This window comes from Marmota monax, unplaced genomic scaffold (genome assembly GCF_021218885.2).
Source record: "Marmota monax isolate L192 unplaced genomic scaffold, Marmota_monax_Labrador192_F-V1.1 WCK01_AAM20220418_F8-fsc00005, whole genome shotgun sequence".
Lineage (NCBI taxonomy): Eukaryota > Metazoa > Chordata > Mammalia > Rodentia > Sciuridae > Marmota > Marmota monax.
The window spans coordinates 16,521,872-16,542,655 of record NW_026692254.1 but is presented as its reverse complement, the minus strand read 5'-3'; the positions used below and the strand labels follow the sequence as shown (position 1 = coordinate 16,542,655).

General features: G+C 37.7%; 1 protein-coding gene across 2 annotated transcripts in view; it reads right to left on the bottom strand.

Annotated features, from left to right (window-relative positions):
• Positions 1-20,784, bottom strand: part of Igf1r (insulin like growth factor 1 receptor) — a 309,374-nt gene that overhangs the window by 204,817 nt on the left and 83,773 nt on the right. Inside the window, exon 1 of one of the 2 annotated variants that reach the window (XM_046436277.2) lies at positions 11,954-19,771. The exons of the other annotated variant lie outside the window; for it this stretch is intronic. Coding sequence (XP_046292233.1) covers positions 11,954-11,966 — 13 coding nt within the window. The 5' untranslated portion in view covers positions 11,967-19,771. Of the gene's footprint in view, positions 1-11,953; positions 19,772-20,784 lie in introns of those variants that run through there. 2 annotated transcript variants of the gene reach the window in all.

The following is a 20,784-nucleotide window of genomic DNA, read 5'->3' as shown; positions in this document are numbered from 1 at the left end:
TGTACTCACTTACAGACATATAATGGAAGTTATTTTAAAAGATTATTCCATTGATAGAAGTATTATTCTCTATACTGACTGATGTTGGAGTGTAGGGAAGGGTGCTAAGGATAAGGGTAAGAAGCGGAGTCCTTTTTTTAGAAGAAACAGACCATATTATGCTGTGTAAGTATTATAATTTCCCTTTGTTAGGTTAAGGGCAATTTTTCCCCATCAATCTATCATCACTTTTGGTGCTATTTCTAAAGGTAGATATGCATACTATTTTTTTTCCCTATCTCCATCCCATAGTACCGAAAATAAAAATTCATTCTAATAAAAGCTTTATGGGGAGAATGGTGGCCTATTTGGTCCTGGCTCCCATCTAGTCCCCTCTCTGGAGTAACAAGGATGACAAATTAAAGTTCTTAACACACAGTGTATGTGGTGGCAGGGATTCCAAATTTCTGAGCATTACCAATGCTCCATGGTTAATGGATCTGATGATAGTCCATCTGAAGGGAAGGCAGCTTTGGATTCTGGTCATTCTGCTAACATAGCTGATTCCAAAGGGAAGGGGTTTTGGTGGAAGGTGGAATAGTTCCCAAGCCTCATGAATCAAAAAGCCTGGGAACACAGCAACTTAGCAGTAGGGTATCCATTTCCTGGCCTGTCACCTACCACCTGCTAGTCATTATCTCCTATGACCTGCATGACTGCTGCAGGCAGCCACCAGCAGGCCACCACCCACTGAGGATGATACAGGAGCCTGAGGGAGGGCACACTGCTGAATTGCAGCAGGTTTTACTCACTGAAGAAGGACCAACATGAACAGTAAAGTAATAACACACACAGAAGTGTAAGGGAGCCCACAAACTTTCTGACATTTTTACATTTTAAAAATTTTAAATTGAGCAGTACAGATCTATTACTCTAGAGTACTGAATTAATGTTCTGAAGGATTAAGGAGACGAATTGTGACATCAAAGAGCAAGGAACAAGAACAAGGGATTCAAGCAAAAGACTCTCTTGGAGAAAAGATCCAAGGTGTGAGTCATGGGAAGGGCAGAAAAATGGGTAAATGAATGCACATCTTGGTGGTAGAACCTGTGAGCATGTTGCTGTAGCAGAATTAGAAATCACACCTTCCAATTAACAAGGGAATTATTAAATTAACATGAGGACTGAGAAAAATAAAACAAAGTAAAATACATGGCAGCCAAAGAGAAGACAAAAGAAATACAACAAAATGTATCCATTGTCAAGCAAACAGAGTTCAGCAGGATTTCCCTGTTGAAGGACAAAATTGTCAAACTGAGTTCTAAAAATCCAGCTCTTTTAAAAAACAAACCTGTAACCTACCCAAATCAAAGTGGCAGTTTAAAAATGAAGAGCTGAAGAAAGTTATATCAAGCAAAGGCAAATAAAAAAAAAGTAAAGGTGGTCATTTTAAAATCAAACCAAAAACTGAAGGTTAGAAGTGTTAAGCTAGACAAAAAGGGATATTACACATAATAAATGTAGAACCTGAGAATATAAAGATTACATGTTCCTGTATCAACCAAATGGCAGGTGAATCCTGTAAGTAAAAAGAAATGAGAGTTTAAAAATTACAAAATACCTTAATATACCTTTTACTTTTTAAAAAATTCTTTTAAAAAATATTTATTTTTTAGCTATAGGTGGACACAATATCTTTATTTTACATTTACGTGGTGTTGAGGATAGAACCCAGTGCCTCATGCATGCTAGGAGTGCTCCACCTCTGAGCCATATCCCCAGTCCCATGCCTTTCACTTTGACAGCTAAAAACACACATGAATTTGTACGATCTGAATATAACAATCCATAATTCTGACTTACTAAATATAGAAAATGAAACCTCTATATTTTACAAAGGATATAAGTCTCAATGGAAGACTGAAAATTAACCATTTACTCAGACAAGTAAACCTTAACAAGTCTCTATCTTGAGATAGATTTCAGAGCTGTATTCATAGACCATAACAAAATATCAAAAGATAATAAGCTAAAGAAAAATGCAGTGACATACTTCTAAATAATAATCAAAGGTCAAATAAATAATTTAATTGCAAACCATCTAGAAAATAACACAAAGAAGATCAATCATCTAAAGCCAAACATGCATAATCTAAAGCTGTTCTTAAAGAAAATGTAAGGCCTTAAATGTCATTATTTTAAGAAGATCAGAAAGCAAGTAAGACAGGCATTCAACTTAATAAACTTAAGTCAAATGGAACAGAAACATGGGTTAATAAAAGTTTACTGAGATTATTTTTTAAAAGATTTATAATTTTTTAAAAGTTTTTTGAAGAAAATAAAATATATAAATCTCTAACAAGCGTCACTTAAAAAAGCAAAAATGTCTCGGTAATGAGTTAATTACTACTATGTATACCAAAGATATAATAGTATTATATAAATTCTGTGCAATAATCCTAAATTTTAGACAAATTAAATGATCTTCCAGCAAGTACAAAATATCAAAACTCGGAAAAAAATTAAAAGAGCTGAACAGAACAACTAACCTATTCTGAAGGATACTTTCTTTAAATGGGATTAGGGTGGGGGGGGTCTCCAATTCCAGGTTGCTTTCTGTTTATTTTAAAATTTGAAAACTAGATATTTCCTACATTATGTAAATGCATCAAGACTCTTAAAAAAAAGATGAAAATTTTCTCATGTCATATAAAAAATATGCTCCTAATAACAATACCTTAGACACTACAAATAAAGAAAAAAACTAAAGACCTGTCTCAAGATTGCAGTTTATAAAACATTAAATATTAGCAAATAAAATTTAGCAACATATCAAAAATACTGTACCATAAAAAATTAGGGTTTATTCCAGGAATGCAAATATGATTCAGAATTAGGAAATCTAACCAACACAATTTATGACACTACAAAATAAAGGCAAAAGCTCACAATTACATCACACCAAAAAGGCATTTAATAAAAGTCAACAACCTCTTCCAATAAAAATTAAACACTAATGGAGATCTACAACTTTAACATGATGAATTATTTTTACCAAAACTTAACAAGAATATTCATTGCTCAAACACTGAAAGATTTTTCCTTAAAGTAGTAACATAGCAGTTCCCTTTTCTATAGAAACCAAAGTACCAGGAAACAAACAAGGATGAATATATACATGTATACAAGCAAATTTACTATTACCTTGTTTTAGTATCTAAAGAAAACACAGAAAGGAAAAGAAAAAAAAATTAGCATGATTTTCCATCAACACAGGATGGATAAAAATGGATATTTTGAAGTGCTATAATTTTCACTTTTATTGCAATATCTGCAGTTATTTAAAGTGGTATCCATATACTAAGAAAAATAAAAATGTTAAAAAATACACAGCGAATATTCTTTATATTAATAGAAGATCTCATTTTTTAAAAAACTAAAACCATATTGGATGCATATATTTTTATATTCCTAGGGAAAGAATGGAGACTATGGTGGAGATTAAATTTTCCATCAAATTGCATTTTTTAAAATTTTTAATTGTAAATGGATACTACACCTTTATTTATGTATTTTTTTATGTGGTGCTGCAGTTCGAACACAGGGCCTCACAATAAGCTACAACTCCAGCCCTAATTGCATTTTAATCGTTTTTATTTTAATGATAATCTTAAAGAGACTAGATAGACAGGTACAGATACAGATATGTTTATTTTGATGATACAAAGGATCTCCCAGACATACAAAATGTAGAAAATAATTTTTCTCTGTGTTACTATTTCTTGGGAAGATAGGAAGAAAGTACACTGCCGCAGCTAGCTTCAGATAACTGAGATTTGAATACTAACTTCAAGCCCCTTAAACTCTAGAAGCCCCTGCTTCTCCATCTGTGAAAGGAGATATAATTCCCCATTAAATGTTAGCAGGATTGAGTGTTTACACCTAGCCCTGAAGGAGAGTCATTACTAGTATCCTTTTATTATTAGTCCATTACTCTCAAAAAGGAAGACAGAAAAAAAGGTCAAAACTTTCCTTCCTGAGCATTTCCAGGGGCTGCTGGCATCACCTAAATCCATGGCTCAATTACTTCTGAATTCTGTTTTGTGGGATTCCTTTTCAAAGTCACTGCATCAAAAGGTGAACTGAAAACATTGGTGGTCTTCAGCTGTCACATGGAGAGCTTATAGCAGCCAAGCCAATCCACTTCTCAATTGCTATTTTAAAAGCAGCAGTTTCTCTCAAATACTCTCAGGCAGAAAGCTGGCAGGGGCTAGGGATTTCCTGGAGTTTCCTTAAGACTCTTCTGGACAATGAGAAAGGACAAAGGAAGCACCAACAGAGCCCTCTACTTCTAAATCCTCAGGTCCCTCCCTCCCACACCCAGAAATGCAGTAAGAAAACATCAGGGAGACTCACAGCCACAGCTTCCAACCTGCTTGGATTAATTAAGGGTCATTAATTACAAGCAGAAAAGAAAAAGGAAAATGTTGAAATTTGGTCACCTCCTAGTCCTCATACTGATCCAATTCAGTAAGATAGTATTAATTAGGAAGAAGAAAATAGGGAGAAGGAAAAAGCATTGACAGAGAAGGGAATGAAATTATGTGTTGAAAATATATTTAAATTTTCCCAAAAAGAAAAACAAGGCTTACCTGAGAAATGAAGGGGCTGACATGATGGCAAGAATACCACAACAACAAGGAGCAGAAACTGTCCCCAAGGAGGGAGAGTACAGAAAATTCTGGAAACTGAGTTCTTTAAAACAGGAGATACATCTTAGCATAACCTGAAAAAAATCCCTTCTCTACTACAGAAAGAACTCACAGGAGACACTGCCAGCTCACATCTACACATCTCACATTTTCCAAGATATCTGCTTCATGATCCAAATAATATCATACAAAGGAAATAAAACCATCTGTAAGAAACATTAATTCATCATGGTTTGGCTAACAGGGAATTCTTCACTATCTCCCCTCAGATAAGTTAAAAACTAAATGAAATGAGTCAAGAGCTTCTTTTGGTAAAATTCAATGAAATTTATAAATATACTCTTAGGGGAAAAAACCCACATTTCCTTTTAGAGCAGGAATTATCAAAATTAACCTAATTCTCAGTCCCAAACATATAGCTGATCTCACCTGAATAATAGTTTTACTAATATATTAGGTTTTTCTTCAGAAATATTTTATATTGATTGAAATAATACATTTTAATATTGAAGTATACATAACTTCTAATAACTCAAAATAAATTTAATATTACATCATGAACTTGAACTGTATTATTCACATGTAAGATATATTTGGGGGATAAAACTTACATGGTTTCATTAATAAACATTATTCCTTACAAATGGATTTCATTCGAAACAACTCCATAGAGAGCAAGACCTATTAGTTAGCATGGTCATGTACCCTGAGTTTTCACAGTTCTGTGCCCTGGTTTTATATAAAAATGACCTGGTTTGGGGTTCAGGAAATAGTTATAAATGGTAAGAGTCCACAAGTGACTGTTTTGTTCACAACCTCTGCTTTTCACTGACTCATTCATGGGGGTGGGGGTGGGGTCTGAAAGAGCAAATGCAGAGCCCAGGTATCTGTGCAGCTGGCTAAGTGGGTTTGGGGCCACTTTGGTACCCAAAGAATAAAGTCTCTACACAAACCCACAGGAAAGATCCCTAAAAAGAGCACCTGGTAATCTAATTCCCATGTAATCAAGCCCCCAAGTAGACCAATAAAATTAATACATAATACAAACAGCAAAGAATTTATATAAGTTGTTTATACAGAATAATAATGACTTGGGTAGGGAAGGGAGGGAGGAGACACCCACATATACCACGTACATATCCAAACAATTTATTTTTTCTTTCTGTGTTTTTCTTATTCCTGGGGAATTTCTCATAAAGCGAATGTAAACATCTCATACAAAAGATTTAGAAGCACCGGTCAGGGTACAAATTGCAATGAGTTGTCTGGGAATTAATATGGTCATATGAGTCAAGAACCTTAAATTCAGCCCTCTCCTCGGAAATGCTATTTCAAGGGATATTTTCTAGGGAAATAATGTGAAATAAAAGACACAGATTAAGGTACAATAATGTTGTGGCCTTCTTTATTTATAATTATGAAAAACTGAACCAATGCAAATGCCTAGTGTGGGGGAATGGTTGAATACACTGTTGCTGCAGTCTGGCTGGGCACAAATCACGAGCCACTAGAGCAGGAACAAACTTTATTTCTGAACTCTACCAGCACACTCCACATACGCTCCCCGGGAACTCTCCCGAACGCCACCCACAGGGCTCCTTCAGAAACACACCAACCGGAAATTCCCTCCTCCGGCATTTCCCCAACCAATTCGAACTCTTCAGGAATCCCCGAGAGCTCAACCAGAACTCAACGGGAACTCTTCGAGAACTCAAAAGTCATCATCTTAATGGCTCGCTGGTGTCACCTCTCAACCACTACTTCTGGCAAAAATGCCATGTGTCATCCTGACTCAGCGGTGGCCCTCAACACACTGTGATATCTTCATCCATGTAACTTTTAACAAAGCCATTAAAAATAGTTATAACCAAGCACAATGGTGAACACCTGCAATCCCAGAAACTTGGGAGGCTAATGTGACTGGATTGACAGCTTGGGCAATTTAGTGAAACTGTCTCAAAACAAAAATAAAAGGTCTGGGGTGTAACTCAGTGGTAGAGTGTCCTGGGTTCAATCCCCAGTAAAATACACACACACACACACACACACACACACACACCACAAACTATAAGGTACTGAAAGGTTCAAAATGTCAGTAAATAAATACATAACTACCAGGATTATATGCTTTGTTAAAATGCATTTTAATGTGTTTTAAAAATCTAGAAGAAAATAAACCCCAGGGCTCTCCATGATGGAGTTGTAGAGGACTTGAGTTTTTCCCAAATTCTTTAGTTTAGAAACACACTTTAATCCCTACATGCTGAGTAGTTTTAGGGATTTTTTAAAAACAAAATAAAACTAAGGTATGATAGATACAATATCATACTAGCCTCAGGGGACTTGGTTGTGACCCTAGTTCTGCCGTGGACAAATCTCAAAACATCTCAGAGCATCCATTTTTGCAACTGGAAGATGAGAAGTTGGATTAGATGATTACAGGGACCCTCACAGGCAAAGCACACCTGGTCAGGGAAGCTAACCCCTCATGTCTGTGACCCACAAGGTCTGAGGCACAGGGGACCAGGCAGAACAACAGAGCAAGCCTTCCTGGGCCAAGAGAGCCACTGGAAGGGATGGCTAGGTGCTCCCATGTCACCTGATGAGATCTTGCTTGGTTTCATCAGTCCCTGTAGACATGCATCTGCTTTATATACTGGAGGAATGAATTCCTGGGGTCCACGTTTGAGGAATGACAAATGCCACAGTAAAAATGGTATTGGGATGCCAACAATTCACTCACAGCATCATGTCCCTTAGAGGTAAGGAAAAGGGAAAAGATGGCCCTCTGGGATTGAAATCAAGCTAATGTCTTTATTCACTTAAGTAACTAGGAGAATAAAATACCCACATAGACCAGGTTTTCAAAGCAGAAAAATCGGAAGCCTAAACATATTCTTTAAAATCTAAATTGGTCAAATGATGCTCCAAGTGACACTAGGAACCTTACGGTTAACTACCCCAACCAGAAAAGTGAGAAGTGTCACACCATGCTGTCACCTATCCAGGCAGCCTAGTCACAGCCAAATCTAATCTCTTAGGCAAAATATGGAATGATAGGATTACATAATTAATTTTCCTGTTAGGCATAATTGTTACTGACTTCAAGTCATTACAATGTCAAATCATCTGGTAGGCGATTGCTATCACATCCCAATTACAAAAACATACAAACAATTTGTAACCATTCATTATTAAATAACAAGCAAGGTCACAGTGGCTAAATGGAAACCTAGAAAAATGAAAATTAAAGGCAAAATGGACAAGAGGTGCTGAAGAAATTAATCAATTAATCCTGATGAAATTTCTTTTGTGTTATTAGGTATCTAGCTCTCAGGTTACCTGATAAACGTATTTTCTAAGAGCCACATTGTTTAACTTGATTAAATGTCAGAGTGACCCAGATCACTCTGTGTCACCAAGAACAGATAGCAATACAAATATTTAAAATACATCTATAATTGTCATGGCTGCACTAACAAGGATAGCATCCTTCCTTGGTTGTCTACAATAAGGAAACCACACAAACAAACAAAAATAGGCAAATTAAAGGATATGTATGTAATGAAAGACTTTATTCTGTAGTTCTCAGTGGATGGGTCTAAAGTTTATGAGGCATCAATTGAGGAGAGTGTCAAAGAATCACAAGCTGAAGTATGGGCACCTCTGCCAAATGTGAACTAGCCTAAAGAAGAAAGTGCACCATCTCTGAAATCAACTTGAGCTGTGCATTACCTGGTACTCAAACATGGGTGGGTCTGTAACAACTCAGCCAATTAGACAGGTGATATCAATCCCATCTCATAGATGGAGAGGCACTTCAAGGAGGTAGTAAATAGCCCATAAATTTCTTCTACTAACCCTACCTAATTGGAATTTTTTTAGACACAGAATAAAACTTATGATAGAATCTTCTAGGAACAGCAAAAACTTGTTGAATAATGGGGCCAAGAGGAAGGACTTAACTAATGCATATTTGGGGTCTCTCCTAAAGAAAAGAGATGCATTCTTACCCTGACCCCATGGCACAAAACTCTTTTAAAAACTCACTATGCAATATGTGAGTGTCTAGCCAGGCCTAAATATAGTTTAAAAAGCATTTCTCTGGCTCTGAATTCTAATAAGTCCTGGAATACCACTGCTGCTGCTATTAAAAATCAAGTTTTAAGAGTAGAACAAGAATGGCTCCAGAATAAAAGCAATTAACTATATGTTTGCTGCAAAGATGTCAACACAGATTAGCTGCCAATGACCTGACTACTCGTGTTGCAAAAAGTTTTAAATCATTTGAAAAATTGCAAAAAAAAAAATATATATATATATATATGAGTCCTACAAATGAAAATTAAGAGTCATAAATGGGAATTGTTTCAGACCCTATTCTTTTCAGATTTTAACAATAAAAGTCAATGAAAAAGAGTGATTTGCATACACATCTTCATTTTGCTGAAATGCTCACTTCCATTGCTAAAGAAAGTACCTAGAGGGTAAAAGATATTAAAAGCTGTACATGCAGAAGTTTAAATATGAATGCATATTCATGTAATGCAGAGCAATAACCAAATCAGAAATAAAGACTAAGGGAAGAATTTTTAGTCTTTTTAGTCTTAGGATTGCTTAGAAGTAAATGTTGATCTCTTTCAAATGGATTTCAAAATTCTTTGGCCTATCTAATCCACACCCCTTCAACATACATGCAGAATATGAGTGAACCATTTGCTACTAAAGCTAATGGTATAGACATTATCATCTAAAGCCAAAAAAGGAGGGAGGAATCCTCTAGATGGTTCTAGATGATAATATCTATACCAACAAATCCCTGATACCCATTATTATGCGCTAGAACACAGCCGAGGTGACTCAAATCTCATCATACTACCATTTCTGTAGAGCAACTGAGAGACACAGTAAAACATTATGGACTCCCTAAAAATTCCAACCACAGAATGACAATCCACTAGTTAATTTACTGTCCTGAGGCTATGGTTTGGTTTAACTTCTTTAAAAAATCTTCAAATCCCTTTCTAATCCACTACTGACTCCCGCAAAGACCACCCAACATAGTTCTCTCCCTCACATATCTGTTCTTGTAAGATTTGATCATCAGAAGGAATCTAAGATGCAAAATAACTCATATACAATTAATTGACTTAGCACCAAAAATGACTTAACATACCTGATTATAAACTGAGTAGGATAAAGGTTAGTCAGCTTTCCATCACTATAACAAAATACCTGAGATAATTAACATTTAAATAAAAGGTTGATTTAGCTCATAGTTCTGAAAGTTCCAGTTCAAAATCAGGAGGACCCACTGCTTTGGGCTTCTGGTGAGGGTGTTGGATAGCAACAGTGGAGAGTACAGAGTGAAACACACTACTCACTTTAGGTAGCACAAGAGAAAGAAGAAGAACCAGAGCTCCACAATCTCCTTCAAGAGCACACCAATAACCTGAAGACCTCCCACTAGACCTTATCTCCTAAAGGCTCTACTACCTCCAACAGCACAACTCTAGGGACCACGCCTTTACTGCATGGACCTGTGGGGGACATTCAACATCCAAACATTAGCAGGGTGTAAATACATGGGAACTGACAGAACTATACTTTGAAGAGGAAATTGCTGGAGTCCCCAGCTTGAATTTCCATTACAGTGAATTTATATTATCTTCTGAACATTTGGCATTAAAGAGTTAAACAACTGACAGCTTGAAAGAATTAATCATAATGATCCACGCACCAGGTGAATTACAAGTTCATTCATCCATAGTGCACAGGTTCAACTCAAAAGAAAGAGAGTAAGAACAACACAGTTCCAAACTAATGTGCAAAGAGTTTCTTTGCCAACCCTAATTAGTGAAAAAACCAACACAATTCAAGTGCCAGAAGAGGTACAAAGAAATAACTAGCAAGACACACCCATTGAGCCCTTTGAATTCCTTACCACATGCACCTAGGGGCCTCAACTCTCAAAAGCAAAACACAACAACCAAAAAAAGTGAGTTCTTTTAAAACCATGGGAGTATATTTGATCAGCAGACCTTGTGGGTTGAATGATGACAGGGAAAAAAGGAGACTGACAGGCACAGACAAACATGTGGTCTGAAAATGTTCCTTTCTGTACACTATAAGAAAACATCTAATCTCCCCATTCCTGATATGACTGATTCTAGAAAGATACAGGATTGTAGGTCTAATATGCAATGGAGCAGGAGCTGATTTCTCTGAAAAGCACCTGAATTAAAGGCATGTTAAATTACACAAAAAGGAAATCTATCCAAGAGGTATGCCCTCTCACCTTCTGCTTTGTTCCCGATTCCCCTGCACCTGAGCAGGAGAAAGTACAGCAATTACTTGGGGGTGGGGGATTAATACACAATATAAGCACAAACTTAAAGTAATGTTAAAATAATGATACAAAGATGTATACTGAGGCATGTGACTCTCAACTCTGTCTCCACCTACCCACATGTGTCATCACATTTATCAATTTCTTAATTTTTCTTCTAATGTCAGTCAATCTACCCAAGTATAAGCAAATGGAAATAAACAGTCTTATTTTCTCCTCTTCAACTTTTTTGCTTTGGCTTTTCTACTTAATATCCTAGAGATTTATTTAGATGGGGCATCAGGTGTTGTCGGGTTTTATTCAGTTTCAGAATATTCCATTTTTGTGTACCTATCTTAGAGAATTAACCAGTCTCTTACTGAAGAAAAAAAAAAATGGGTTGTTTCCAACCTGTTACTATCATAAACAATGTTTTAATTCATACATGTGCAGGTGTATTTATAAGATAGATCCCTAGATGTGGGACAACCATGTTCAAAGGTTACATGTATTTATAGCTGAGAGAGACTGCTAATTTGCCTTCCACGAAGGTTACATCACTTCATATTCTCCACAGCAAAAATGTATGAGAGTTCTTGTTTCCTCAGAATCTTGAAAATAGAGGTTACTGACAAACCTGTAGGTTTTATAGAAGCTTCAAGTTCAAAACAGGAAAAGAAGAGAGAGAGAGAGAGGAAAAAATAATAATAAAGTGTTTCCAAAGATGAATGTAAGTAATTGCCAGGAGTTTCACCCTGCCATCTTTCATATAGCATCAGCAATTCCTCAAAGATGAGAGTGTGGTCCATTATCTTCAGGACACCAAAATAAAACCAGAAAAGCATACCGCTCCCCTGTACTAGACCCCTGCCCAGGCCAGTTTCTGTATCATTTCAAGCAAGAGAAAAAAAGGACCACAGAGGGAACTCCTCACCTGGCCTCTGCATTTCCCAGCTTCCTCAACTGTAACAGGTAGTCCCATGATAACACACAAACCTCCTGAGGCCACAAGGGAGATCAAATGGAGTTATTCAGGCAAGTGCTTGGTGCAAGGAGTGGCATAAGGCATGAACTCTAAAAAAGAGTAACTAGGGCTATTTTATAATAAATGCATGGCCATCATTTTAGAATACCAAGAGTGTAACCAAGTATAAATTAACTCCTGTAATTTAGTAGAAAGCTCAATTGAGTAAATCAATACACAGATACTGCTACTTTAGAGTGTGTAATCTTCATTCTCCCTACACTAGTTAATATTACCTGAAAAAGAACTAATTATTAAAATAAATGCGACCATCCCCTAAAGCATTTAGTTCATATTAAATTTTACTTAACTTAAAAAAAAACATTTGATAGTTATTCTCAGGCTTCTGGGTACAAGGCTACATATAATTCAGCAGCTCTGGGAGGCAGCCAGCAAAGGAACCCAGTTCAGAGTTCAAGTCTCTGGCTTTCCTCTCTCCAAGATAGCCTTCCTCCTAGGCATATTCCCTAGATTCTCCAGGGTTACGCGTCTTCATCTACAGAGAGAAAAATAGTTTCTTCTCATAAGGTTTGGTAAAGATCAAATAAGGAAAACACATAAAGTTCACAGTTAATGCCAAAAAAATGTTTTTAGAGGAAAAACACTGAGCAGGTTTCATTACTGTCATCTTTAGGAAACCATCTATCCTTTCTCTTTCTGCATCTGTGCTATGGTCTCTCCTGGTATCTCCTGATCCTTACTGGAGCTTTCCCCTGCTATCCCACAGACTTTCAGTACTGCTCCAGTCTGTGTTCAAGAAAAGAAGACGTGCACTCAGGCACTCAGCCTGATCCTGAAAAACTCATTTCTTGGGAGTTGCCTTTTCTCCACTTCAAGGGTTCCACAGTCCTCGTCCATTCCGCTGACACTTCTGGCCCTGTCACTCCATTGATCGGGTTTCAGGTGTGGTCCTCAAAGACCTTCCCATTGCAAGATCCAGTGCACATCTCCATTTTTCTTCAGGTTTGGCTTTTGGTCACTTCCTGCAAACCCCATCACCCAGAGTCCTGGCCATGACAATCCCCATTTGCACTCAGGCTCCTTTATAGCTCATATTCTTTTCCTTGGCCCTTGAAGGTTGGTGGTCCTTTGAGCTCCATCCGCAGCAGTCTTTGAACCTTTGTTTCTGCTTTCAGGTACCATTGCCACAGAAACAAATTCTTAAACTAAGTCATGTGCCCAGAATTCCCTCTAAGCACCAGAACAAGTTTCACCTTCACTCAGAATGCCTCAAAAAACAAACGCAGGCTCATGATCCCTGCCACCTGATCTCCATCCAGTATTGCGTAGCTCAGTGATGGCTCTGACCCCTAATCCAGAATCCTGGCTAGACATTATCTTTGACATCCTGCTCAACATTCAGCAGAGACCTGGTTGATCTTACCTCCCTACTTTTTCACTGCAGGCAACTTCTGATTATCTCCACCACCAGCCCAAGTTAACTTCATGCTTTGCCCTGCCTACTTAAATAGCTTTGGAAGGCTTCCTACCTAATCTATTCTTCATGATGTGGCCAAGTGAATTTTTTTAAATATGAAGTCTCCCCCACCCCATGCAACATTTCTATTTAGTACTCTACACTGATTTCCCATTGTTCCTATAGTAAAGACAAAACCTCAACATGACTTCTGGGACCGTGGTGGGCCTGGCTTCTTTCCTTTCCACCACAGGCCCTTTACACACCCTTTTCTTTTCCCCTGGGGAAAAATTCCAGTTACTTCAAAAGTACACTATAACAACTTGATGATATACATGTGACATGGAAACAGCTTATTGTATTTACATTGCTAGATCTCATCAAAATCAAATGATTTTTAAAAAGTAATGCATTTACATCTTATTTCCCTTATATTTAAATTCATCTAGTTTTTACTTTGTTTTCATAAGTTGGAACAGAGTTTCAGGTCACTGGCAGAAGGGGAACAAAAGGAAAAAAATCTAAAAATAACTTATTTATTATGAAATCATGATTTACGCAACTCATGTTTCCTTCGGGGATTCATTATGAGTGCAATTACATACAGGTAAGCCAATTTTTGTAACAAGTAAAAACAATATTACTTAGAAACAATTCAAAATAATCAGTATTTGTTTTTGTTTTTCAAGTATTATATCTAAAACATGAACTTTGGCAAATCATATGCTAATAATATAACATGAGAGTTCTTCTCTTCTGGCTGGGATGGGTTCAAATCAAGCTACATCAGCCCAGAGTTAAGGCTACAGAATTATTCTGATGCCTTCAGTAAGTCTTACAAACACCTCCACGGTGTCAGAGCTCCCCAGCCAGTGCAAAGATTCTGCAGAAGCTAGCCTCAGCCCATTTGCCCCCCATAAAGATTCCAACATCTTGGCCAAAACAGGAGTGGCCTTCTCTACTCCTGCTGGCTTTCACACACACACTCACACACACACACACACACACACACACACAAAAGTAGCACAAGTTATCTTGGATTTACTTTCAAATTTTATGAAATTCCTGGTATATCCATGAGCTGATCTGTTACAGACCTGGCTTCATGTTGTACTTTTTGCAAGATAGGCACCTGGGAGGGCTAGACCCACCCCCCTCAGGAAGATGTGATCTTTAAAGAGGTTTTTCCACACCCAACTCAAGGAAGAACAAACAATTTCAGGACCCAACTAAAGAAGAATGGCTTATAGTTTGGGCTTCACAGAAACAGAGCAATTCTGAAAGGCCTAGATAAAGTTCCCCTATCTCACACTAGGTATCTCAATCTTTTCAAATATGTGGGAAGTTTCTTTTGAATGCGCACACACACATGCACTTACTATATTCTACTGCACTACTAACCACATAAAAATCCATACACAGGAAGAGACCAACACAGAAATGCCTTTAAATCTACTTATTGAAACAAAGAACAAAACATGATTTTGTTTATTTTGTGTAGTTCTGGGGATGGAACACTGGACCTTGCGCTCTACCATGAAGCTACAACCCCAACTCCCTGAATTTATTTTCTGATGACAATGCTTCATAGTGTATACTGGCAAAATCCAACCGTTAATCATCTAGACTGTGAAGGACTCTACAGAAGAAGAAAATTCAGGCTAGAACACAGCACTGGACTAGTACCATTCGGCAGGTGTAAATGCACCCTGGCTCTCTAGTACTTGGAACTGCAACACCTGAAGTACCCATTCACAGCCTGGGAAACACCTGGAATATTATCTTCAGTGAGGGGATATTTCTGTTAAGAGTCTGCTATTTTGCAACATGACCCTCTGGAGACCTGGAAAAAGGTAACATGGAGCCACCAGCTGCCTGCTGGAAAAGGCAAAGTACACACCAGGTAGCAGGCTGAATGGCACTCCTATCTAAATGGACACAGTTCACTTGACTACAGACGAAAGCCACTTGTACAAGTAGAATGTAGTTTCAGGATATGATATAAACTGAAGAGGGTAGAGCAATGTCAGGAACTGTATTCAAGCTATATCAAAAAACCAACATGGAGACAATTTAATTGAAAAGGAAAATGGACATGTTAACAAAGTTTCTGCTAATCACTTATCCAAGAGTTATATTACAATATTAAATTTAGAAATATAAAGTTAGTCTGAAATTTACAGAGTATATTATTAAAAATTTTTAACTGATGCACATAAATGTTTATGGGATACCATGTGATATTTTAATACATATATACACTGTACAATGTTCAAGCCAGGGAAAACTTTTTTATCTCTTCAAACATCTGCATATCTTTATGGTAAAACATTCAGAATACTTATCCTCTAGCCTAAAACACACACACACACACACACACACATTACTTGTGCAATAGAATATCAGAACTTCCTACTAACTGTAATTAGTACCCATTAATAACCTTAGACTAAAGTTTACAGAGCATAAGCCTTTTTTAAAAATCAAGATTTTAAGCATAAAAGTATCACTTTTCGATTCAGGAAGGACTTTTCAGTCAATCCTGAGATGTGATGGCCAGCAAGAACCTGCTCCAGGAATATTACACTTCTGACAAAGTGGGCTTTCCCTAGATAATTAAATTTCACTCTAGTTCTTTAAAGAGCCAATCTAAATTCATAACAGCAGGCTGGGGAATAGGCATGTGGGGAATGTCAAAGAATGGGAAAAGGTATTTCCTAAACTAACCACTTTGTTTAAACTGTATGACTTCTAAAATGTTTTTACATGTGCAGCCTTAAAACAAGCTACACGGTATGTTTTACTACTCTCCTTTCTCCTGCCTTCAAAACATGATCAACCAAATTTTTGCCCTACAGATATGGCAAGCCACACATTTATTATATATAAAACATTTTCCAGGCCAGGCTTGGTGGTACATACCTATAATCCCAGCAACTTGGAAGGCTGAGGCAGGAGGATCTCAAGTTCAAGAGCAGCCTCAGCAAGAGGCCCTAAGCAACTTAGCCAAGACCGTGTCTCAAAAACCTACAATAAAAAGGGTTGGGAATATATGTAGCTCAAGAATAAAGTGCCCCTGGGTTCAATGTAAAAAAAAAAAAAATCTTTGGTTCCTTAGTTGAATTATTTTTCCTCAAAGAGATCCTACTTCTCTCAAGCACATCCATCTCTTATGTCACACATAATCAACCACAAAAACTCTTTCAGCTTTTAGGATGTGGTGCCAGTGCTTTAGCAAATTCTGAACTCTGTTTCAATGGGCCTACTGCATGACTGTATTTTGGCTTTGTGTGCGTTTCTTATTAATTGTTTTTTTGTTGTTGTTGTTTTGTTTTGTTTTTTGTCTTAAAGCTTCAGATCCTTGACCTGTTCAATACTTTTTCAGGCTGCATTTACTCCTAGTCCCATTGGTCACATTATTAACCAGAGCCTTGACATTCTCTAAGGAAAAGATTGAAAAGAGGAGTTAATAAAGCCAAGAGAGTTCCATGGTGAATTAATCGTGTACACAGGTGTATAAATTAGAGCAAAACCACATGGCAAGCAAAACAAATGCAGGAATACTAAGGCATTTAAAAACAAGATCACTAACTCAAAAGTTTTCATCTTAATGCTTTTACTTTCTGAAGTCAATAATGGGAGCCAAAATATTTTCTGTAGAAAGTGATACTAACTAAACATGCTCTCAAACGTATCCTCTAGGCTTGAGCAATGTTCGATATCCAGGGTTCCTTGAAGCAGTAATGTGAAAACTTGTCCCTCTGGTACAAACAAAAGGGGGTACTGGGCACAGTCTCAGGACTTCTATTCAGGTTACATTTCCTGTCCTGAGCTTAATATTTTTATACTTTCGTAAAAATCTCAAGTAGGATTATAGTTTCAAAGACACATTTTTAAGACATAGTCCAATCAGCCATCAATGACTGGCCATTTGGAATCTAAAGACATAATGACAAACCAATTTGCAATTTCGTTTAGGGTAAATATCCAGTTATAGTTCAACTTTGAAAGAAACTTCAAAGTGCCACTTTGAGGAAAATGATGAAAAAATAGTATGCATATCAAAAAGTCAGAAACAAGGCTATACTAAACAGGAAAGCAGCAGATTAGATCAGACTTCAACAGAGCACCTTCAACAGAGGACCCAGATAAGGTTCAGGCACATGAGCCATCATTTCACAAAACAGAGTGGTCAAGATCAGCCATCACCATTTTCTTGAATGTTCTGCACAGTTCCTGAGTCATGCTTAACCCATTAACTGAGATGGATTCTAAGATGCGTGAAAAGAATACGGTCTCCAGAGTGTCACCTGCACCATAAAAATAGTGAATGGGTCATTTCCACACTTAAAGTTACAACAACTTTTTTGAAGAAATGTAAACTATGAAACAGGAACCATGTAGTTTAGACCCCTGAGTTTGGTTCTTATTTTATTTCTTTGCATATCTGTATGTCAGTGTATATATATATTCTAGAGCTGGAAGGGTGTGAGGGCTCAAGTGTAGTCATTTAAGAGCCTGTGAAATATTTTGAAATGTATTTGACATAACATTCTGTTGTGCTCAGTGCAAACTGAGGTTAATTATATGTACCAAGCATGGCTGTTGGAAGGATTACATGAATATGCTTGGACAATGAAAGGCACACTATAAAACTGGATTCAAGTACAAAGTTGAATTTCTAGGTATTTTTCTCTGTTATAAATAAATAATTTTGCCTGAATATTGTTAGAGTCTGTAAACAAGTCAAGATGGCGCCTGGAAACTGGGATTTAACCACCTACATCTTGAATGGGGGTTGGAGTGGTGTGACATTTGTGAATTAGCCTTAGACACACACAACTGTCTAATAACACAACTCAGGACTAAAATCCTATGGGAAAATCTTCTGTCTCACTCAATTCCTAAAGAGAACCTGTCTGACATTTATCAGGCCTGGGTCATGGGCAAGATATGAAAGATCATCAGTATTGTGTATCTAACAACGAAAGTAGGCTTTCACCTACCATCTAGCAAGAACATTTGCAACAAAAAAAGTCTAAAACTGAATACGATGCCAGATCTTACAGATCATGTTAAATCTTCCTCAGTAAGAGATTCCATTTCACTCGATTCAGAATGTCAATTATCAAGAATACAAGTAGCAATAAATGTTTGTGAGGATGTGGGGGAAAAGGTATACTTATACAATGCTGGTGGGACTGCAACTTGGTGCAACCACTCTGGAAAGCAGTATGGAAATTCTTCAGAAAACTTGGAATGGAACCACCATTTGACCCAGTTACCCCACTCCTCAGTATATACCCAAAGGACATAAAATCAGCATACTACAGTGACACAGCCACATAAATGTTTATAGCAGCTCAATTCACCTGAGTAAAGCTATGGAACCAACCTAGATGCCCTTAACAGATGAATGGATAAAGAAAATGTGTTTTATATTACACACACACACACAGGAATATTACACAGCCATAAAGAGAAATAAAATTATGGCATTTGCCAGTAAATAGATGGAACTGGAGACTCTCATGCTAAGTGAAACAAGCCAATCCCAAAAAGCCAAAGGCTAAATGTTCTCTCTCATATGTGGATGCTAACCCACAATGGAGGGTGGAGATAGAAGTTCACTGACTCAGACAAAGGGGAATGAAGGGAAGGGAGAGAGGATGGGATTAGTAAAGATGCAGAATGAATTGGACATGACTTTCCTATGTTCTCATATTAATATACATGACCAGTGTAAAACCAGAAGAATGGGATCCTAATTAGAATGCGTTATAATCCATGTATGCATAACATGTCAAAATACACTCTGGTGTCATGTATATCTAAAAAGAACAAACAAAAAAAAAATGACTGTATGGAGCAAAAACAAAATCCTCAGTGAGAAGAAAGCTCTTTTGTCAGCTCAATTCTCCCCTGACCTTGGAGAAGGGACTAAATCATGGGATAAACCATGTTTTACCAAGGTATGGAGGAACCTGTTGCCTCTATAACTTCTTATGTCCTAGGACTCCCTAAACACATTTAGATATGAACAGGGACAATTGTCATGGGATCTTGTCACCAGACACAGGAGCATGACTAAAAACCTGCAGTAACAAGTACAGTCAACAGGAACAGCCCACCTAGACTATCAACCAAATCAAAGTGACAGGTTTCCATAAACAAGGGTGCAGGAACTCCAAAGAGGACTGGGAAACCTCATGCTCTCTGGACAAACATCAAAAGCCAAAGTTGGTCTTCCCCTATAGAGATAGTACCAATGGCGAAACCTGAAGGAATAACTGGAGACCCTGACCATGCAAAAGAAGGTTACAGAAGGTCACAGAACCTCCCACCCCTTCCCCAGCCCTACCTCCTCAAACACCCCTCCCTCTCTCTGCCCACTCCAGCCCACAGCTGTCTCCTGGATCTCAAAAGTTTGGGGCTGCTTAAAGACATATGATGAGGGGGAAGGAATGTTGTTCTAAAGCCTACTTTTCTTCACCCTTGGATATGGGGATGGACAAGGAAGGAAGTGATGAAGGGGACAACTTGTATATTCCTTTTAAAATTAAATACTTTTCCCCCCCTTAAATATCACTTGAGAAATCTGCCTAAGAACCATTCATGATTTATTTATTTGATTTCAAACTGTGACTCAGCCTACCCTTCTGGATGAGTCCCACCCAAGAGTATCCCAGCTCCTGTCAACTTACTATGATTATCCGGCAAGAGATGAGCGTGTCCTCAGCAGAACACACACAAAAGTTCCAAATCCTCTGTTAGTTCCTAATCTCTACACTGAAACACACTGAGGAACCAACTGGTCACCAAAATGTCACCAGCCAAACACTTCAACACCCTGCCCCACTGAGAATACCACACTCCAATTCAAGACCATGGATGGCACAAAGCAGCTGCTGACTGTTCCCATTCTCATTGTTTACTGCTGAGTAAACATCAGGGATCACTGAAGTACCACGTGCAAGGGCAAGAGGACAGGCCATTTAAGTCCCTGTAGACCAGCTGCCCCTCCCAGAACACTTCACTTTCCAAAACACTGTCTTCAAGGGCTGGGTGGGTGCCAGAGAAATTACTGATTCTTAAAGCATCTTGAGCTTTAGATCTTGGTAATTCAGAGATGCTTTAAAAACAGAAGGCTGTTGCCACTTTGTAATATGGTGATCTGTTTTTCTCTTTGAAAATGCTTCCACTAATTAGGAAAATACATGCAGCCCTCTTGCAATGCTCTTAAAAGAAGCACCCTCATTTAATATGGCTTACTACTTCACACAAAGTTACCTCACAACCCTGTAAGCAGACCGCATCCAGTGCT